Here is a 14,278-nt window from a genome sequence, read left to right on the forward strand (position 1 = left end):
ATCTCTGTGTCTGACCAACATGTTATGCATTTGTTACATTGATAACTAGGAGGGCCATTTTGTTGAAGTGGAAGGATACATCAGCTCCCACTTTGTCACAATGGTTCTCTCAAGTGATGCTAGTTTGGAGAAAATTGTAAGTCGAACCTTTGAACCTTTATTTGATTTTGAGAAAAGATGGGGTTCATTTGCTTGTTATTATCATTTGAGTTAATTGATAGATTTCCTCCACGATCTAATTGTAAATTTTTGGTATATGTCTTTTTCTTGCTGGCGGTTTGATGTTTATCTTTAGAAGCGTTTTGTATGATACATGGCTCAGGGGTTGTACACCTAATGAGGTTTTTTCCCTCCCACTTTTTCTGCTTAGTAGGTTTTTCTTATTATCACCAAAATTTTTCAATCTTTATTTTTTTTCCTTCAGACATTGTAATGGTTGCTTACTTCAATGTACTCATGTTATTTTTGAATAAAATAAAAAGACTTGAAAAGAAAATTTCTGAATGGACAATGAACACATTTACACCACCTCAATACATTTTCCTTTTTCCTTTTCTTTCCTACTCTATTTAATTATATTGTGATTATACCTTGTGATTTATTGTGGATTGAAATGTACTGTGGCTGCAGAACAACATTCCATAACGTATGTCATATTAAACCTGAATGATTCTGATCAGCTTTATTTCTTGGGGAAAGAAACTGCTATTGGGATTGATGGTCTGCCATGGCCACTGCTGCATCACTATCTATGGATTTACACTATGCAAGGTTGTTTGTTTACTGCAGAGTTTCAAAGAAAACATTGTAACAGTCTACAGACAACTGTGGCAACCATTGTCATTCCAGAGGTACTGCTGTAGATAAGCCTGGGTGTCTGAATGCCCATCATGGTCTCACTCTTGTTATTTTCATAATAAGGTATGTGTATCAGTTTACACTGTCCTGGGAAAGGTAAACTCGACAGCTTAAGAAGCAATGGATACTTCCAGCTGCAGGGAGATACATGGACAGGAGGTTCTGCAGCTGAAGTATCAGAAATGTATCTTTTAGATTTTATTATACAAGGCTTATATTTAAGCTCTAACATGCCTGAATTGAGGTACATCATATTAATAATGGTGTCATTAAAATTAAAACTGAAGTATGTGGTAATACAATTAAATAATTACAACCAAAAGTGTATACTGCCTGACATTCAATTTCCTTGTTTCACTTCATCTTGTTTGAATGTTGTCAGTTTTCAAGGTGATATTTCTTTTCTCGAAACTATATCACCAGGCAGTCTGTGACAAACAGGCAGCAAAAGGATGACAGCTTTGATCATTTCATCTTGGAAGATAGTCATTCTGAAATCTTTGTTGTGGAAGAATAGGAACAACATGCGGCTCGTCAGTTGCTCTGGGTGTAGAAATGAATGAAAAGCATGCATTGGGTGCATATTGAAAAAAACACCCACAGATTGAGTAAACCAAATGCATTGAAATGACACACTAGTAGGAACAGTATTATTACTCAGTTCTTCATTTCACAGTGCATTGTTGCGCTGCTCCTGAACAGGAAAGGAGTGTGGGCATTACTGGGTGCTGAGAAAGGATTTCTTGGAATGTATGCGGGATGGTTTTTTGAACCAATGTGTCGAAGAACCAACTAGAGAGCAGGCTATTCGAGACTGGGTATTGAGCAATGAGGAAGGGTTAGTTAGCATTCTTGTGAGAGGCCCCTTGGGTAAGCGTGACGATAATATGGTGAAATTCTTCATTAAGATGGAGAGTGACATAGTTAATTCAGAAACAAAGGTTCTGAACTTAAAGGAGGGTAACTTTGGAGGTATGAGACGTGAATTAGCTAAGATAGACTGGCAAATGACACTTAAAGGGTTGATGGTGGATATGCAATGGCAAGCATTTAAAGATCGCATGGATGAACTACAACGAATCAGGGAAGGTAGTGCACCCGTAGCTGACAAGGGAAATTAGGGATAGTATCAATTCCAAAGAAGAAGCATACAAATTAGCCAGAAAAAGGGTGGCTCACCTAAGGACTGGGAGAAATTCAGAGTCCAGCAGAGGAGGACAAAGGGCTTAATTAAGAAAGGGAAAAAAGATTGAGAGAAAACTGCCAGGGAACATAAAACTGACTGTAAAAGCTTTTATAGATATGTGAAAAGAAAGACTGGTAAAGAAAAATGTAGGTCCCCTACAGACAAACAGGTGAATTGATTATGGGCAGCAAGGACATGGCAGACCAATTGAATAACTACTTTGGTTCTGCCTTCACTAAGGAGGACATAAATAATCTTCTGGAAATAGTAGGGGACAGAGGGTCCAGTGAGATGGAGTAACTGAGAGAAATATGTGTTAGTAGGAAAGTGGTGTTAGGTAAATTGAAGGGATTAAAGGCAGATAAATCCCCAGGGGCCAGATAGTCTGCATCCCAGAGTGCTTAAGGAAGTAGCCCAAGAAATAGTGGATGCATTAGTGATAATTTTTCAAAACTCTTTAGATTCTGGACTAGTCCCTGAGGATTGGAGGGTGGCTAATGTAACCCCACTTTTTAAAAAAGGAGGGAGAGAGAAACCGGGGACTTACAGAAAGGAAAATCATGTCTGACGAATCATAGAATTTTTTGAGGATGTAACTAAAGAGTGGATAGGGGAGAACCAGTGGATGTGGTATATTTGAATTTTCAAAAGGCTTTTGACAAGGTCCCACACAGGAGATTAGTGCGCAAACTTAAAGCACACGGTATTGGGGGTAAGGTATTGATGTGGATAGAGAACTGGTTGGCAGACAGGAAGCAAAGAGTGGGAATAAACGAGACCTTTTCAGAATGGCAGGCAGTGACTAGTGGGGTACCGCAAGGCTCAGTGCTGGGACCCCAGTTGTTTACAATATATATTAATGACTTCGATGAGGGAATTAAATACAGCATCTCCAAGTTTGTGGATGACACGAAGCTGGGTGGCAGTGTTAGCTGCGAGGAGGATGCAGGATAGGTTAGGTGGGTGGGCAAATTCATGGCAGATGCAATTTAATGTGGATAAATGTGAGGTTATCCACTTTGGTGGCAAAAACAGGAAAACAGATTATCTGAATAGTGGCTGATTAGGAAAAGGGGAGGTGCAACGAGACCTGGGTGTCATTATACACCAGTCATTTAAAGTGGGCATGCAGGTACAGCAGGTGGTGAAAAAGGCAAATGGTATGCTGGCATTCATAGCAAGAGGATTTGAGTACAGGAGCAGGGAGGTACTACTGCAGTTGTAAAAGGCCTTGGTGAGACCACACCTGGAGTATTGTGTGCAGTTTTGGTCCCCTAATCTGAGGAAAGGCATCCTTGCCATAGAGGGAGTACAAAGAAGGTTCATCAGATTGATTCCTGGGATAGGAGGACTTTCATATGATGAAAGACTGGATCGACTAGGCTTATACTCGTTGGAATTTAGAAGATTGAGGGGGGAATCTTATTGAAACGTATAAAATCCTAAAGGGATTGGACAGGCTAGATGCAGGAAGATTGTTCCCGATGTTGGGGAAGTCCAAAACAAGGGGTCACAGTTTGAGGATAAAGGGCAAGCCTTTTAGGACTGAGATGACGAAATACTTCTTCACACAGAGTGGTGAATCTGTGGAATTCTCTGCCACAGGAAACAGTTGAGGCCAGTTCATTGGCTATATTTAAGAGGGAGTTAGATATGGCCCTTGTGGCTAAAGGGATCGGGGGTATGGAGGGAAGGCAGGTACAGGGGTCTGAGTTGGATGATCAGCCATGATCATACTGAATGGCAGTGCAGGCTCGAAGGGCCAAATGGCCTACTCCTGTACCTATTTTCTATGTTTCTATGTGGCTCGGAGCTCGGCTGGGAATGTAATATGAAAGGATAAACATAGTTTCAAAAGGACAGACAGCAGGGTGGCTAAGGTGGTGGGTGGCTTTGGTTAAAAAGAATGAAATCTGATCCTTAGAAAGAGGTGTCATAGGATCGGAAGGTGTAGATTCTTTGTGGGTTGAGTTAGGAGACTGCAAGGGTAAAAAGACCCTGATGGGAATTATATGCAAGCCTCTGAACAGTAGCCAGGATCCAGGATACAAATCACAACTGTAAACAAAGCACATAAGAAAGGCAATATTATGGCTCATGGGGAACTTCAATACACAGGTAGACTGGGTTAGCACTGGATCATAAGAAAAGGAACTTGAAGAGTGCCTACAAGATGGCTTTTTAAAGCAGCTTGTGGTTGAACCCACCAGCGGAAAGGCAACTGTGGATTTGCTGTTGTGCAATGAACCAGATTTGATTAGGGAGCTTAAGGTAAAGGAATCTTTAAGAGTCAGTGATAATAATGGCAGGGTAGGTTAGTATATTTGCAAATGACAAAGGATGGTGAAGTAGTGTATAGTAGAAACAATTGTCAGAATATAACAGGATATTGACTGAATGCAGAGCTGGAATGAGAAGTGGCAGATGGAGTTCAACATGGAGAAGTGATAAGTGATTCACTCTGGAAGGTCATATTTGAAGGCAGAATATAGGGTTAATGACATGATTCTTGACAGCGTGGAGGAACAGAGGGATCTTGGGGTCTACGCCTATAAATCCCTCAGAGCTTCAGCTCAAGTTAATAGTGTTGTTAAGAAGGCACATTATGTGTTGTCCTTCATTAGACAGGGGAGTGAGTTCAACAGCCAAGAAATAGTGTTGCAGCTCTATAAAACCCTAGTCAGACCACACTTGGGAGTATTCTGTTCAGTTTTGGTCACCTCATTATAGAAAGGATGTGGAAGCATTAGAGAATGATGTGAATGGTATTTTAAAATTTAAATACAGCTTTGAAATGTTCATGTTGTAGACCCCTGCTATCACTGTTTATAATGCTGACATCTGCAAAGCATTTTGTGGACTTTGGTTTCTCATATTGAAGGATTAGAAGGTGCAGCTCTACACTCAATAATTTGAAGTTGATAACAGTAACATTATTACAAGAACATAAGGGAAAGGATGTCTCCATGGAACAAATACTAAACAGAATATGATCAATATATAGCATACCTCCAACAGGAATGTAAAATTACCCTACAAGCCAGAAGCACTTTTCTAAATGCTTCCTCAGGGTACAACTGGACAGTATATTTTAAAGAAACAAACACATTTATGGAAGAAAGGGAATAGTCAGCTTTATAAATTTATTAAAGTTGAAGAGTTAAGATTACAATTTGAACACCATCATTAAAAAACTAGGATGAACACTGTGTATGGAAATTTCTGCTTTAGTAAATGAAAACATCTAAACCACCAATGATGATACTTAACAATTTATTAATTCAGGCTTGGTCCAGACTATCTACATGAAACAGTTTCATACCAAATGACATTATCTGAATTTTTACTTTACATCAGAAAGTACAAAGGGAGGAATCACCTTCAACACCAGTTAATGTAATAAAGCGAAACACGCTGAAAGTCATTATTTCTCTCATTTATTTTGTACAAAAGTTTGCAGTTAAAGGCAATGTAACAATTTCTATTCTAAACTTACAGTAAATCCAGGCCACTGCGTGCTTTTTTTTTTAATTTTGGGAGAAAAATAATAAACTTTAGCATCGATTAAATGCTATTAAGCAAGGGATTTCTATAAAAAAAAGTTAAAACTGGATTGCAAATATGTTTTGGAATATTGCTTTCATCATTAACACTGAAAAAACTGAAATCAAAATGGAGTTTTTAAAAAAGTTACTTGCTACAACATTAGGTCACACAATTAGCTCATTATATTTAAGTTGCATACTTATAGCAGCAATTTTTTTCCTCATTAATCCATGTGCAACTACATACAACAAAGTCTATGCCAAGTGCAGATTTCTTCTTACAGCTTTCAACTGAACGGAGGGTAAATATTACTGATTAGACATTGACATTCACAGATGGAAGTATCCAGAAAGCTATCCTTCCCCCGAAATAAAGCTCTAGAAAAACCTGTGCTTCTGAGATCAAAATTCAGTTGATATAGTCCCACATGCATGAAAGCAATAGACATACAAAGGTCAGATTAAGTCTGAATATGTAATTTAACTTAAAAAAAATAAAAAAAGGAACAGATCCAAACATCTTCCAGCCACGGTAAACAAAAATTGAGTGCTTCAGCGATTGAGCTATCGCCTGTATCTTCCTCGTTCCTTCTCTCTGTCTCTCTCCCTCATCCTTTCCCTCTCACGCTCTCTACCTCGATCACGTTCTCTGTCTCTTCTGATGTCTCGAGATCGTTCACGTTCTCTTTCTCTTTCCCGTGGTCTACTTCGCCGATTGGTAACCACTGCTTGTGTGCGACGAAGGAAATCATCTACTCTCATATCATAGTCATGCTGTTGGAAAGAATTAGGTGTAACTGAAGGACCTAAACAAAGTGCCACAGTTTGAACCCAGAGGGTCTGAGTAGAACCTTTTCCTACTCAGAAACTATTTCAGATCAATGCACTTCCATCAAGAGTTAAACACATACTAATCAAGTCATATCCCCACTTTAAAGTTTGACTAAACATTTTTAATTGTGAGAATGTTAAGAATTTAAAGTGTTGGGGGAGGAAATAAATGCAATGTAAAGCATGAAAGTGGCTTGATATAGTCCTTAATTGGTAATTGGTTTATAACTGGCACATGTATGGAGATACAGTGGAAAAACTTGATTGCATGCCATCCAATATGATTCCATGCACAAATACATTTTGTAATGAAAAAGAAACAGGGTGCAAAGTATAGTGTTACAGTTGAAAAGAAGATGCAGTGCAGGTAAACAAGTGCACTTCATTTTGAAATGCACACAAAGTTGTCCAGATGAATAGAACCCAGTTAGGGTGCACAAGAGAAACTGCAGTAATCACAATTTTATGCACATTCAGCATCAGAAACCAGGTTGTGCTCCCACATTAAACATGTAAAAAATCTCCATCTCAAGGACAGCAACAGCAGCAGCCAGGAGTCTGAGCAATACAATTCAATGGACAATCTTGCAATGAAGCTAAAATAGACAATGGGCTAGTAAAATAATATCCATACTATTTATGAACATAGCTATTGTTCCACCGTTTAAGAAAGGCTCCAAGAATAAACCAGGAAATTATAGGCTGGTGAGCCTGACATCAGTGGTGGTAAAGTTATTGGAAGGTATTCTAAAGGATCAGATGTTAAGTATTTGGATTGACAGAGACTGATTAGAGATAGTCACAGCATGGCTTTGGTTAGACATGACTGACCATGCTAAACCTTAGAGAATTTTTCAAGAAAGTTACCAAGAAAGAAATGTTCCTTTTAGAAGGAAGAATGGGAATAGAAAGAACCTTGGATGTCCAGAGAGGTGAAGAATTTAGACAAGAAGAAAAAGGAAAACTTCAGCTTCTAAAGTTAGGATCAAATCAAGCACGAGGATTATAAAGAAGCCAGAAAAGAGCTAAAGAAGGAAATTGGGAAAGCCAGAAAGTGCCATGAAAAGTCGTTGGCAGGTAGGATTAAGGTGAATTCCAAGGCATTCTATACATATAGGATAACCTGGGACCACTCAAGGATAAAGGGTGGGGAACACTTCCTTGGAGGCAGAGATTGCAGAGATCACTGAATCGTGGCTGAAGGATGACTGTAGTTGGGAGCTGTATGTTCAAGGTTACACATTGTATCGGAGGAATAGAAAGGTAGGTAAGGGGGTGGCATGGCTCTGCCGGTAAAGAATTATATGAAATCATTAGAAAAATGTGACACAGGATCAGGAGATGTTGAATCCTTGTAGGTCAAGAAACTGCAAGGGTAAAAGGACCTTGATGATGGTTATATACATGCCTCCACACAGTGCCTGGATGGATATAGACTACAGATTACAATGGGAAATAGAAAAGGCATTTTAAAAGGGCAATGTTATGATAGTCATGGGAGATTTTAACATGCAGGAAGATTGGGAAAATCAGGTTGATAACAGAACTCAGTGAATTTGTTGAATGCCTATGAGAAGGCTTTTTAAGAGTTGCTGTTGTTGAGCCTACTGGGGGATCAGCTATAATGGATTGGCTAATATGTAAGGAACCAGAGGTGATTAGGGAGCTTCAGGTAAAGGAACACAGTGATCACAATATGATTGAGTTCAACTTGAAATTTGATAGGGAGAAAGTGACATAGCAGTATGTCAGTGGATTAAAGGAAATTAGTGGTATGAGAGAGGAGTTGGCCAAAGTAAATTGGAAGGAGATGCTGGCAGGGATGACAGCAGTGCAACAGTGACTTGAGTTTCTGGGGAAAATGAGGAAGGTGCAGCATAGATGCATTTCGAAAAATTAAAAAAACTCAAATGGCACAATAGAACTGTGGCTGAGAAGGGAAGTCAAAGCTAAAGTAAAAAGCAAAAGAGAGGGAATACAACAGCAAAAATTAGTGGGAAGAAAGAGGATTGGGGAGCTTTGAAAACCTACAGAGAACAACTAACACAATCAGTAGGAGAGAAAGGATAAAATATGAAAGCATGCTAGCAAACAATATCAAGCTGGATAGAAAAAGCTTTTTCAAGAATATAAAAAAAGAGATGAAAATAGATATAGGGCCACTAGAAAATGAGGCTGGAGAAATAATAACGGGGGACAAGGAGATGGCAAATGAACTTCACTGTGGAAGACACTGACTGTGCCCCAGAATTTGCAAGGCACATGAAGGAAGAAAAGTGAGTGCAGTTAAAGTGAGAAGGTGCACAAAGAGCTGAAAGACTAAAACTGCATAAGCCACTTGGACCAGATTAGCTGCACCCTAAGTAGATATCTGAGCATTAGGAAACCCCTGGCCTCATTAGGGAGAGCCAGCATGGCTTTGTGTGTGGCACATCATGTCTTCCAACTTGATTGAGTTTTTTGACAAGGTGATGAGCGAGGTTGATGAGGGTAGGGTAGTGGATGCGATCTACATGGATTTTTAGTAAGGCATTTGACAAAGTCCCTCACTGGTGACTAACCCAGAAGATTAAGATGCATGGGGACAATGGCAAATTGGCTGTTTGGATTCAGAAATGGCTTGTGCATAGAAGACAGAGGGTAGCAGTTAAATGGACTTATTTGAGCTGGCCATTTGTAATTAGTGGAGATCCGCAGGGATCTGTGCTGGGATCTCTGCTGTTTGTTATATAAATGACCTGGATAAAAATGTAGATGGGTGGGTTCGTAAATTTGCAGATGATACCAAAATTGGTGGAGTTGTGGGCAATGTAGAGGACTCGCAAAGAATATAGCATGATATAGGCAAGCTGCAGATAAGGGGTGAGAAATGGCAGATGGAGTTTAACCCAGATAAATGAGATGTTACACCTCAGTGGGACAAAAACAAGGAGACTAAACACTGTTCGGGGCAAGATCCTTACCAGTGTTGCTGAGCAGAGAGATCTAGGGATCCAAGTTCATAGCTCCTTGAAAGTGGCTGCACAGGTCGATAAAGTGGTTAAGACGGCTTATGGAATGTTTGATTTTATGAGTCGAGGTATTGTGTTCAAAAGTCAGGAGGTTATGTGGCAACTTTATAAAACTCTGGTTAGGCCACGTATTGAGTGAATTGGGTACAGTTTTGGTCACCCAACTACGGGAAGGACGTTGAGGTTTTGGAGAGGGTGCAGAAGAGGTTTATCAGGATGCTGCCTGGTTCAGAGGGCATGTGCTATCATGAGGCGTGATAAACTTGGGTTGTTTTCTCTGGGGAACCGGAGGCTGAGGGGAGCTCTGATAGAGTGGACAGAAAGCATCTGTTACCCAGGGTTGAAGAGTTTAACATCAGAGGCCATGCACTGAAGATGAGCGGGTAGGTTCAGAGGGATGTCAGGGGCAAATTCTTTTTACTCAGATAGTCGTGGATACCTAAAATGCACTGCCTGGTAGAAGCAAATACATTAGAGACTTTTAAAAGACATTTGGATAGGCACATGGATGCAAGGAAAATGAAGGGATATGGACATTGATTAGTGTTTGAGTGTTTTTAATTTGCTTTTTAGTTGGTTTGGCACAACATTGTGAGCCAAATGGCCTGTTCCTGTGCTGTACTGTTCTACGGTCTATGAAAGTTGATGAAGGCAAGGCACTGGATGTTGTCCACTTGGACTTCACAAGGTCTTACATGGGAAGTGGTCAAGAAGGTTCAACCACTTAGCATACAAAATGAGGTAGTAAATTGGATTAAACATTGGCTCTGCAGAAGTCAGAGTGGTAGTAGATGGTTGCCTCTCTGACTGGAGGTCTGTGACTCGTGGAATGCCGCAGGGATCAGTCCTGGGTCCACTGTTGTTTGTCACCTATATCAACAATCTGGATGATAATGTGGTTAACTGGATCACCAAATTTGCAGACAACACCAAGGTTGGGGGTGTAGTGGACAGCGAGGAAGACTATCAAGCTTGCAGCTGGATCTGGATGAGCAAGAAAAATGAGTAAAAATGTCAGAGAAATTTAATGTAGATAAGTGTGAGGTGTTGCACTTTGGGAGGACCAACCAGGGTAGATCCTACACAGTGAATGATAGGGCACTGAGGAGAGCAGTAGAACAATGGGATCTGGGAATACACGTCCGTAATTCATTGAAAGTGGCATCAAAAGTTGACAGAATTGTAAAGGAAGCTTTTGGCATGTTGGGCTTCATAGATTAAAGGATTGAGTACAGGAGTTGGGATGCTATGTTGAAGTTATACAAGATGCTGGTGAGGCCTAATTTGGAGTATTGTGTATAGTTTTGGTCACCCACCTACAGGAAAGATGTAAATAACATTGAAAGAGTAAAAACAAAAAATTTACAAGGATGTTGCCAGGACTGGAGGACCGGAGTTAAAAGGAAAGATCGAATAGGTTAGAACTTTATTCCTTAGAATGTAGAAGATTGAAGGGAGACTTGATAGAGGTATACAAAATTAGATAGGGTAAATGCAAGCAGGCTATTTCCATTGAGGTTGGGTGAGACTACAACTGGAGGTTTACAACGGAAGGGTGAAAGGTGAAATGTGAGTGGAAACCTCTTCACTCAAGAGGTTGGTAAGAGTGTGGATTGAGCTGCTAGCGTAATTGGTGAATGTGATTTTGATTTCAATGTTTAATAGAAGTTTGGAAAGGTACCTGGATGAGAGAGGTATGGAGGGCTATGGTCTGGATGCAGGTCGATGGGCTGAAGCGCCTGTTTCTCCAGACTCTCTAACAGTAAATTCCTTGACCTCTGGTGAAGTTATACTTTTTCCAATCATGATAAACCATATAAAACATTATTTAAAAGGAATTAATCTAATCTAAGCACAACTACTGATAAGTTAACTGGAATGGCTCTCTAGTTAATACATACCACTCTCTTGTCTCTGTATCTGGCTTCATGTGGGACTGGATGATGTCCAGAATAAGGTGGGTGTGCCTGAGGTGGTGGGGGATGATGCTGGTAATAAGGATGATGAGGCGGCTGTTCCATACCAGGATAAGGTGGCTGGAAATTTAAAACATGTCGATGTTAATATTTCTTTAGAAAGCTCTTTGAAGCAGATGTAGAAAATGCCACTATATCCTATACTCAACTCAAGTGTTCATACTTTTAACTCAACTAAAATGTACAAAAACTGATGTGCAATGTTAGTAGTGACATGGGTTCAATCCTGAACTTCGAGCTGTTATCTGGAATTTGCACATTCTCCCTGTGACCATGTGGGTTTTCTCCCAAAGACCTGCTGCTTAGTAAGTTAATTGATTATTGTAAATGAGTGATTAAATCTAGAAGCTGATGGGAACATAGGGGAATTATGAACCACTGAATTAACATGGGGACAGTTAAAATGGGTACTCGATGATTGGTGAGGACTCTTGGGCTGAAGGGTCTTCTTCAAACTGTGCAACTCTATAAACTATAAATTACGGACTATTATTTACAAAAACGTACTCCAGACCAACATGTCCAAGGCTTGTCCTCCAAGCAATAAAACTTGGCTACTCAACTCAATACCTTCTAAGAAAATCAGGGATTTTTGTGTTATTATCTATCCAGATATACAATCGGCAAATCTTGAAAGGATGGTACAACAGCTACCAGCATTATGGATAGAAATTACTGTCTTCATTGCATTTGACTGTGGCAAAGGGAAAACACTCAGCTACGACACAAGATCAATGTTTACAATTCACATGGGCTGGGGTGTTACTAAAAGCAAATCATTTGAAGTGTTTCACTTAGTCTTGCACTGACAACTTTGCAGAATGGTCAGGCAAAAAGATCAACGTAAAAACGTATTACAATCATCTAAGTGTTTATAGACAGCACTAGTTTTAAATATGTAACTAATCAAAATGATTAAAGGTTTGCTAACTCACCATTCCCTGCCAAGGTGGAGGTGGACCAATGCTGTGATGAAATTCCCTCATATAATCATTGTAGGACTGTGAAAGAGAGATTTGTCAATTGAAACCAAGCTTTCAAATGCATTTATCAACACACTACAATAAATGCTTTGATTTCACAGACTGAGTGAAGATCACTTACTCCATTTAAAAACACATCACGTCTAATGCCGGAAAATCGCCTGTTGGGATATAAAGGTTTAAAATGATGATTGAGTTTATTCAAGGAAAAATAATGCAAATGTGTAATTTAATTTCAATAACCTACCTCTCTACTTCTTGGTATCGTGGATCCTTCATGTACCCTGCCCAAACACGAATACATTAGCAAATAAAGCTTTGCATGAGTATTTAGACAGGAAACCAATTCATTAACACAACTAGCAATACAATTCATTGGCAAAATACTGGGTTAATGGCATGATTCTTAACATGTGAAGGAACGATCCCCAGCCACTGAGACCTCAAAGTTGCCAGGGTTGTTAAGAAGGCTGTAGAATATTGACTTTCATTAGTCGATGTGGGACTAAGTTCAAGAGCTGCACGGTAATGTTGCACCTCTATTAAAACCACACTTGGAGTATTGTGACCAGAACTGAACATATCATTAAAGGAAGATGCAGAAGCTTTAGAGAGGGTGCAGTGATTTACCAGATGCTGCCTGGAATAGAGCGCATGTCATGAGGATAGGTTGAGTGAGGAGCAATGGAGAATGAGAGGTCACTTGATCAAGGTGTACAAGATGATAAGAGGCGCAGATTGAGTCTATACCCAGCACTTCCCCAGAGTGAAAACGGCTAATATGAGGGGTGTAGTTATAACATGATTGGAGGAAAGTATGGGGCGGGCAAAGATTAAGTATTTTTTTTATACACAGACTGGTGAACGCATGGAACACCCTGCCAGGGCTGGTGATAGAGGCAGATACATTAGGGGCATTTAATAAACTCTTACAGGCACATGGGTGACAACAAGTGGAAGGCTATGTAGGAGGGGAGGGCTAGGTTAATCTTAAGTGTAGATTAAAAGGTTGGCACACCATGGGCCGAAGGGTTCATACCGTGCTGTTATTTCCTATGTACATTAAAACATTATATTATTTAACTGAAGTGTGGAACAATAAATACACTTTACCAAACTACAATAGGCTGCATCTATAAATAAAGCCTTAAACATTTCGAATACACCCAAGAAATGAGGTTACACACAATTGCTGCTGCCAATTCTAGTTTTTAAATCAACATTTTATCAATCATCTGAGATGTCTGAGTATCCTATTTAGCACTGCCAAATCAACATGGCCGAATGCTACTGGAACACCCAGTAATCCATAACACTGAAATACCCCCCCCCCCCCCAAAAAATCTGCTGAAGCATTTGTTTTACAAAATTTACCTACAGCCAGTAGTTTGTTTGGACCTGGCAAGTTTAATTACTTTTCTCAAAGCTAATAACCAAATCTGTTAGGGAAAAGAGTGGACAGTTTCAGACTGCATAATTTTTCATATTTAATTGTTGCCACGAGCAGCTGTGGAGGCCAAGTCATTGGGTGTATTTAGAGCAGAGATAGATAGGTTCTTGATTAGCCAGGACATCAAAGGGTATAGGGAAAAGGCAGGGGAGCAGGGATGACTGAAAGAATTAGATCAGCCCAAGATTAAATGGCGGAGCAGTTTCAATGGGCCGAGTGGCCTACTTCTGCTCCTATATCTTATGGTCTTATAATTATAGAATAAAATCAGCTGTGGTCTTATGCAAATAGAAAACTAGTCCCATTTAAAAACGCAAAAACTACTGGCCTTTTTAAACGCCAACTGCACTTTTGGCTAATATACCCATAATTTTTTTAAAACCGATTTTAGGTGACAGTACTCATAGCCAGTCTAATATTATATTGTTATTTATATAA

General features: G+C 39.7%; 1 protein-coding gene across 3 annotated transcripts in view; it reads right to left on the reverse strand.

The window, feature by feature from the left end:
• Positions 1-5,303: 5,303 nt before the first annotated feature.
• The window catches only part of ythdc1 (YTH N6-methyladenosine RNA binding protein C1), a 91,898-nt gene continuing 82,923 nt past the window's right edge, over positions 5,304-14,278 (reverse strand). For all 3 annotated transcript variants that reach the window (XM_072281168.1, XM_072281166.1, XM_072281165.1), the window contains 5 exons: positions 12,638-12,674; positions 12,512-12,551; positions 12,343-12,408; positions 11,333-11,467; positions 5,304-6,363 (listed from right to left, as the gene is read on the reverse strand). In XM_072281168.1, coding sequence (XP_072137269.1) covers positions 6,154-6,363; positions 11,333-11,467; positions 12,343-12,408; positions 12,512-12,551; positions 12,638-12,674 — 488 coding nt within the window. In that variant the 3' untranslated portion in view covers positions 5,304-6,153. The remainder of the gene's footprint in view (positions 6,364-11,332; positions 11,468-12,342; positions 12,409-12,511; positions 12,552-12,637; positions 12,675-14,278) is intronic.

This window comes from Mobula birostris, chromosome 17 (genome assembly GCF_030028105.1).
Source record: "Mobula birostris isolate sMobBir1 chromosome 17, sMobBir1.hap1, whole genome shotgun sequence".
Taxonomy (NCBI): Eukaryota; Metazoa; Chordata; class Chondrichthyes; order Myliobatiformes; family Myliobatidae; genus Mobula; species Mobula birostris.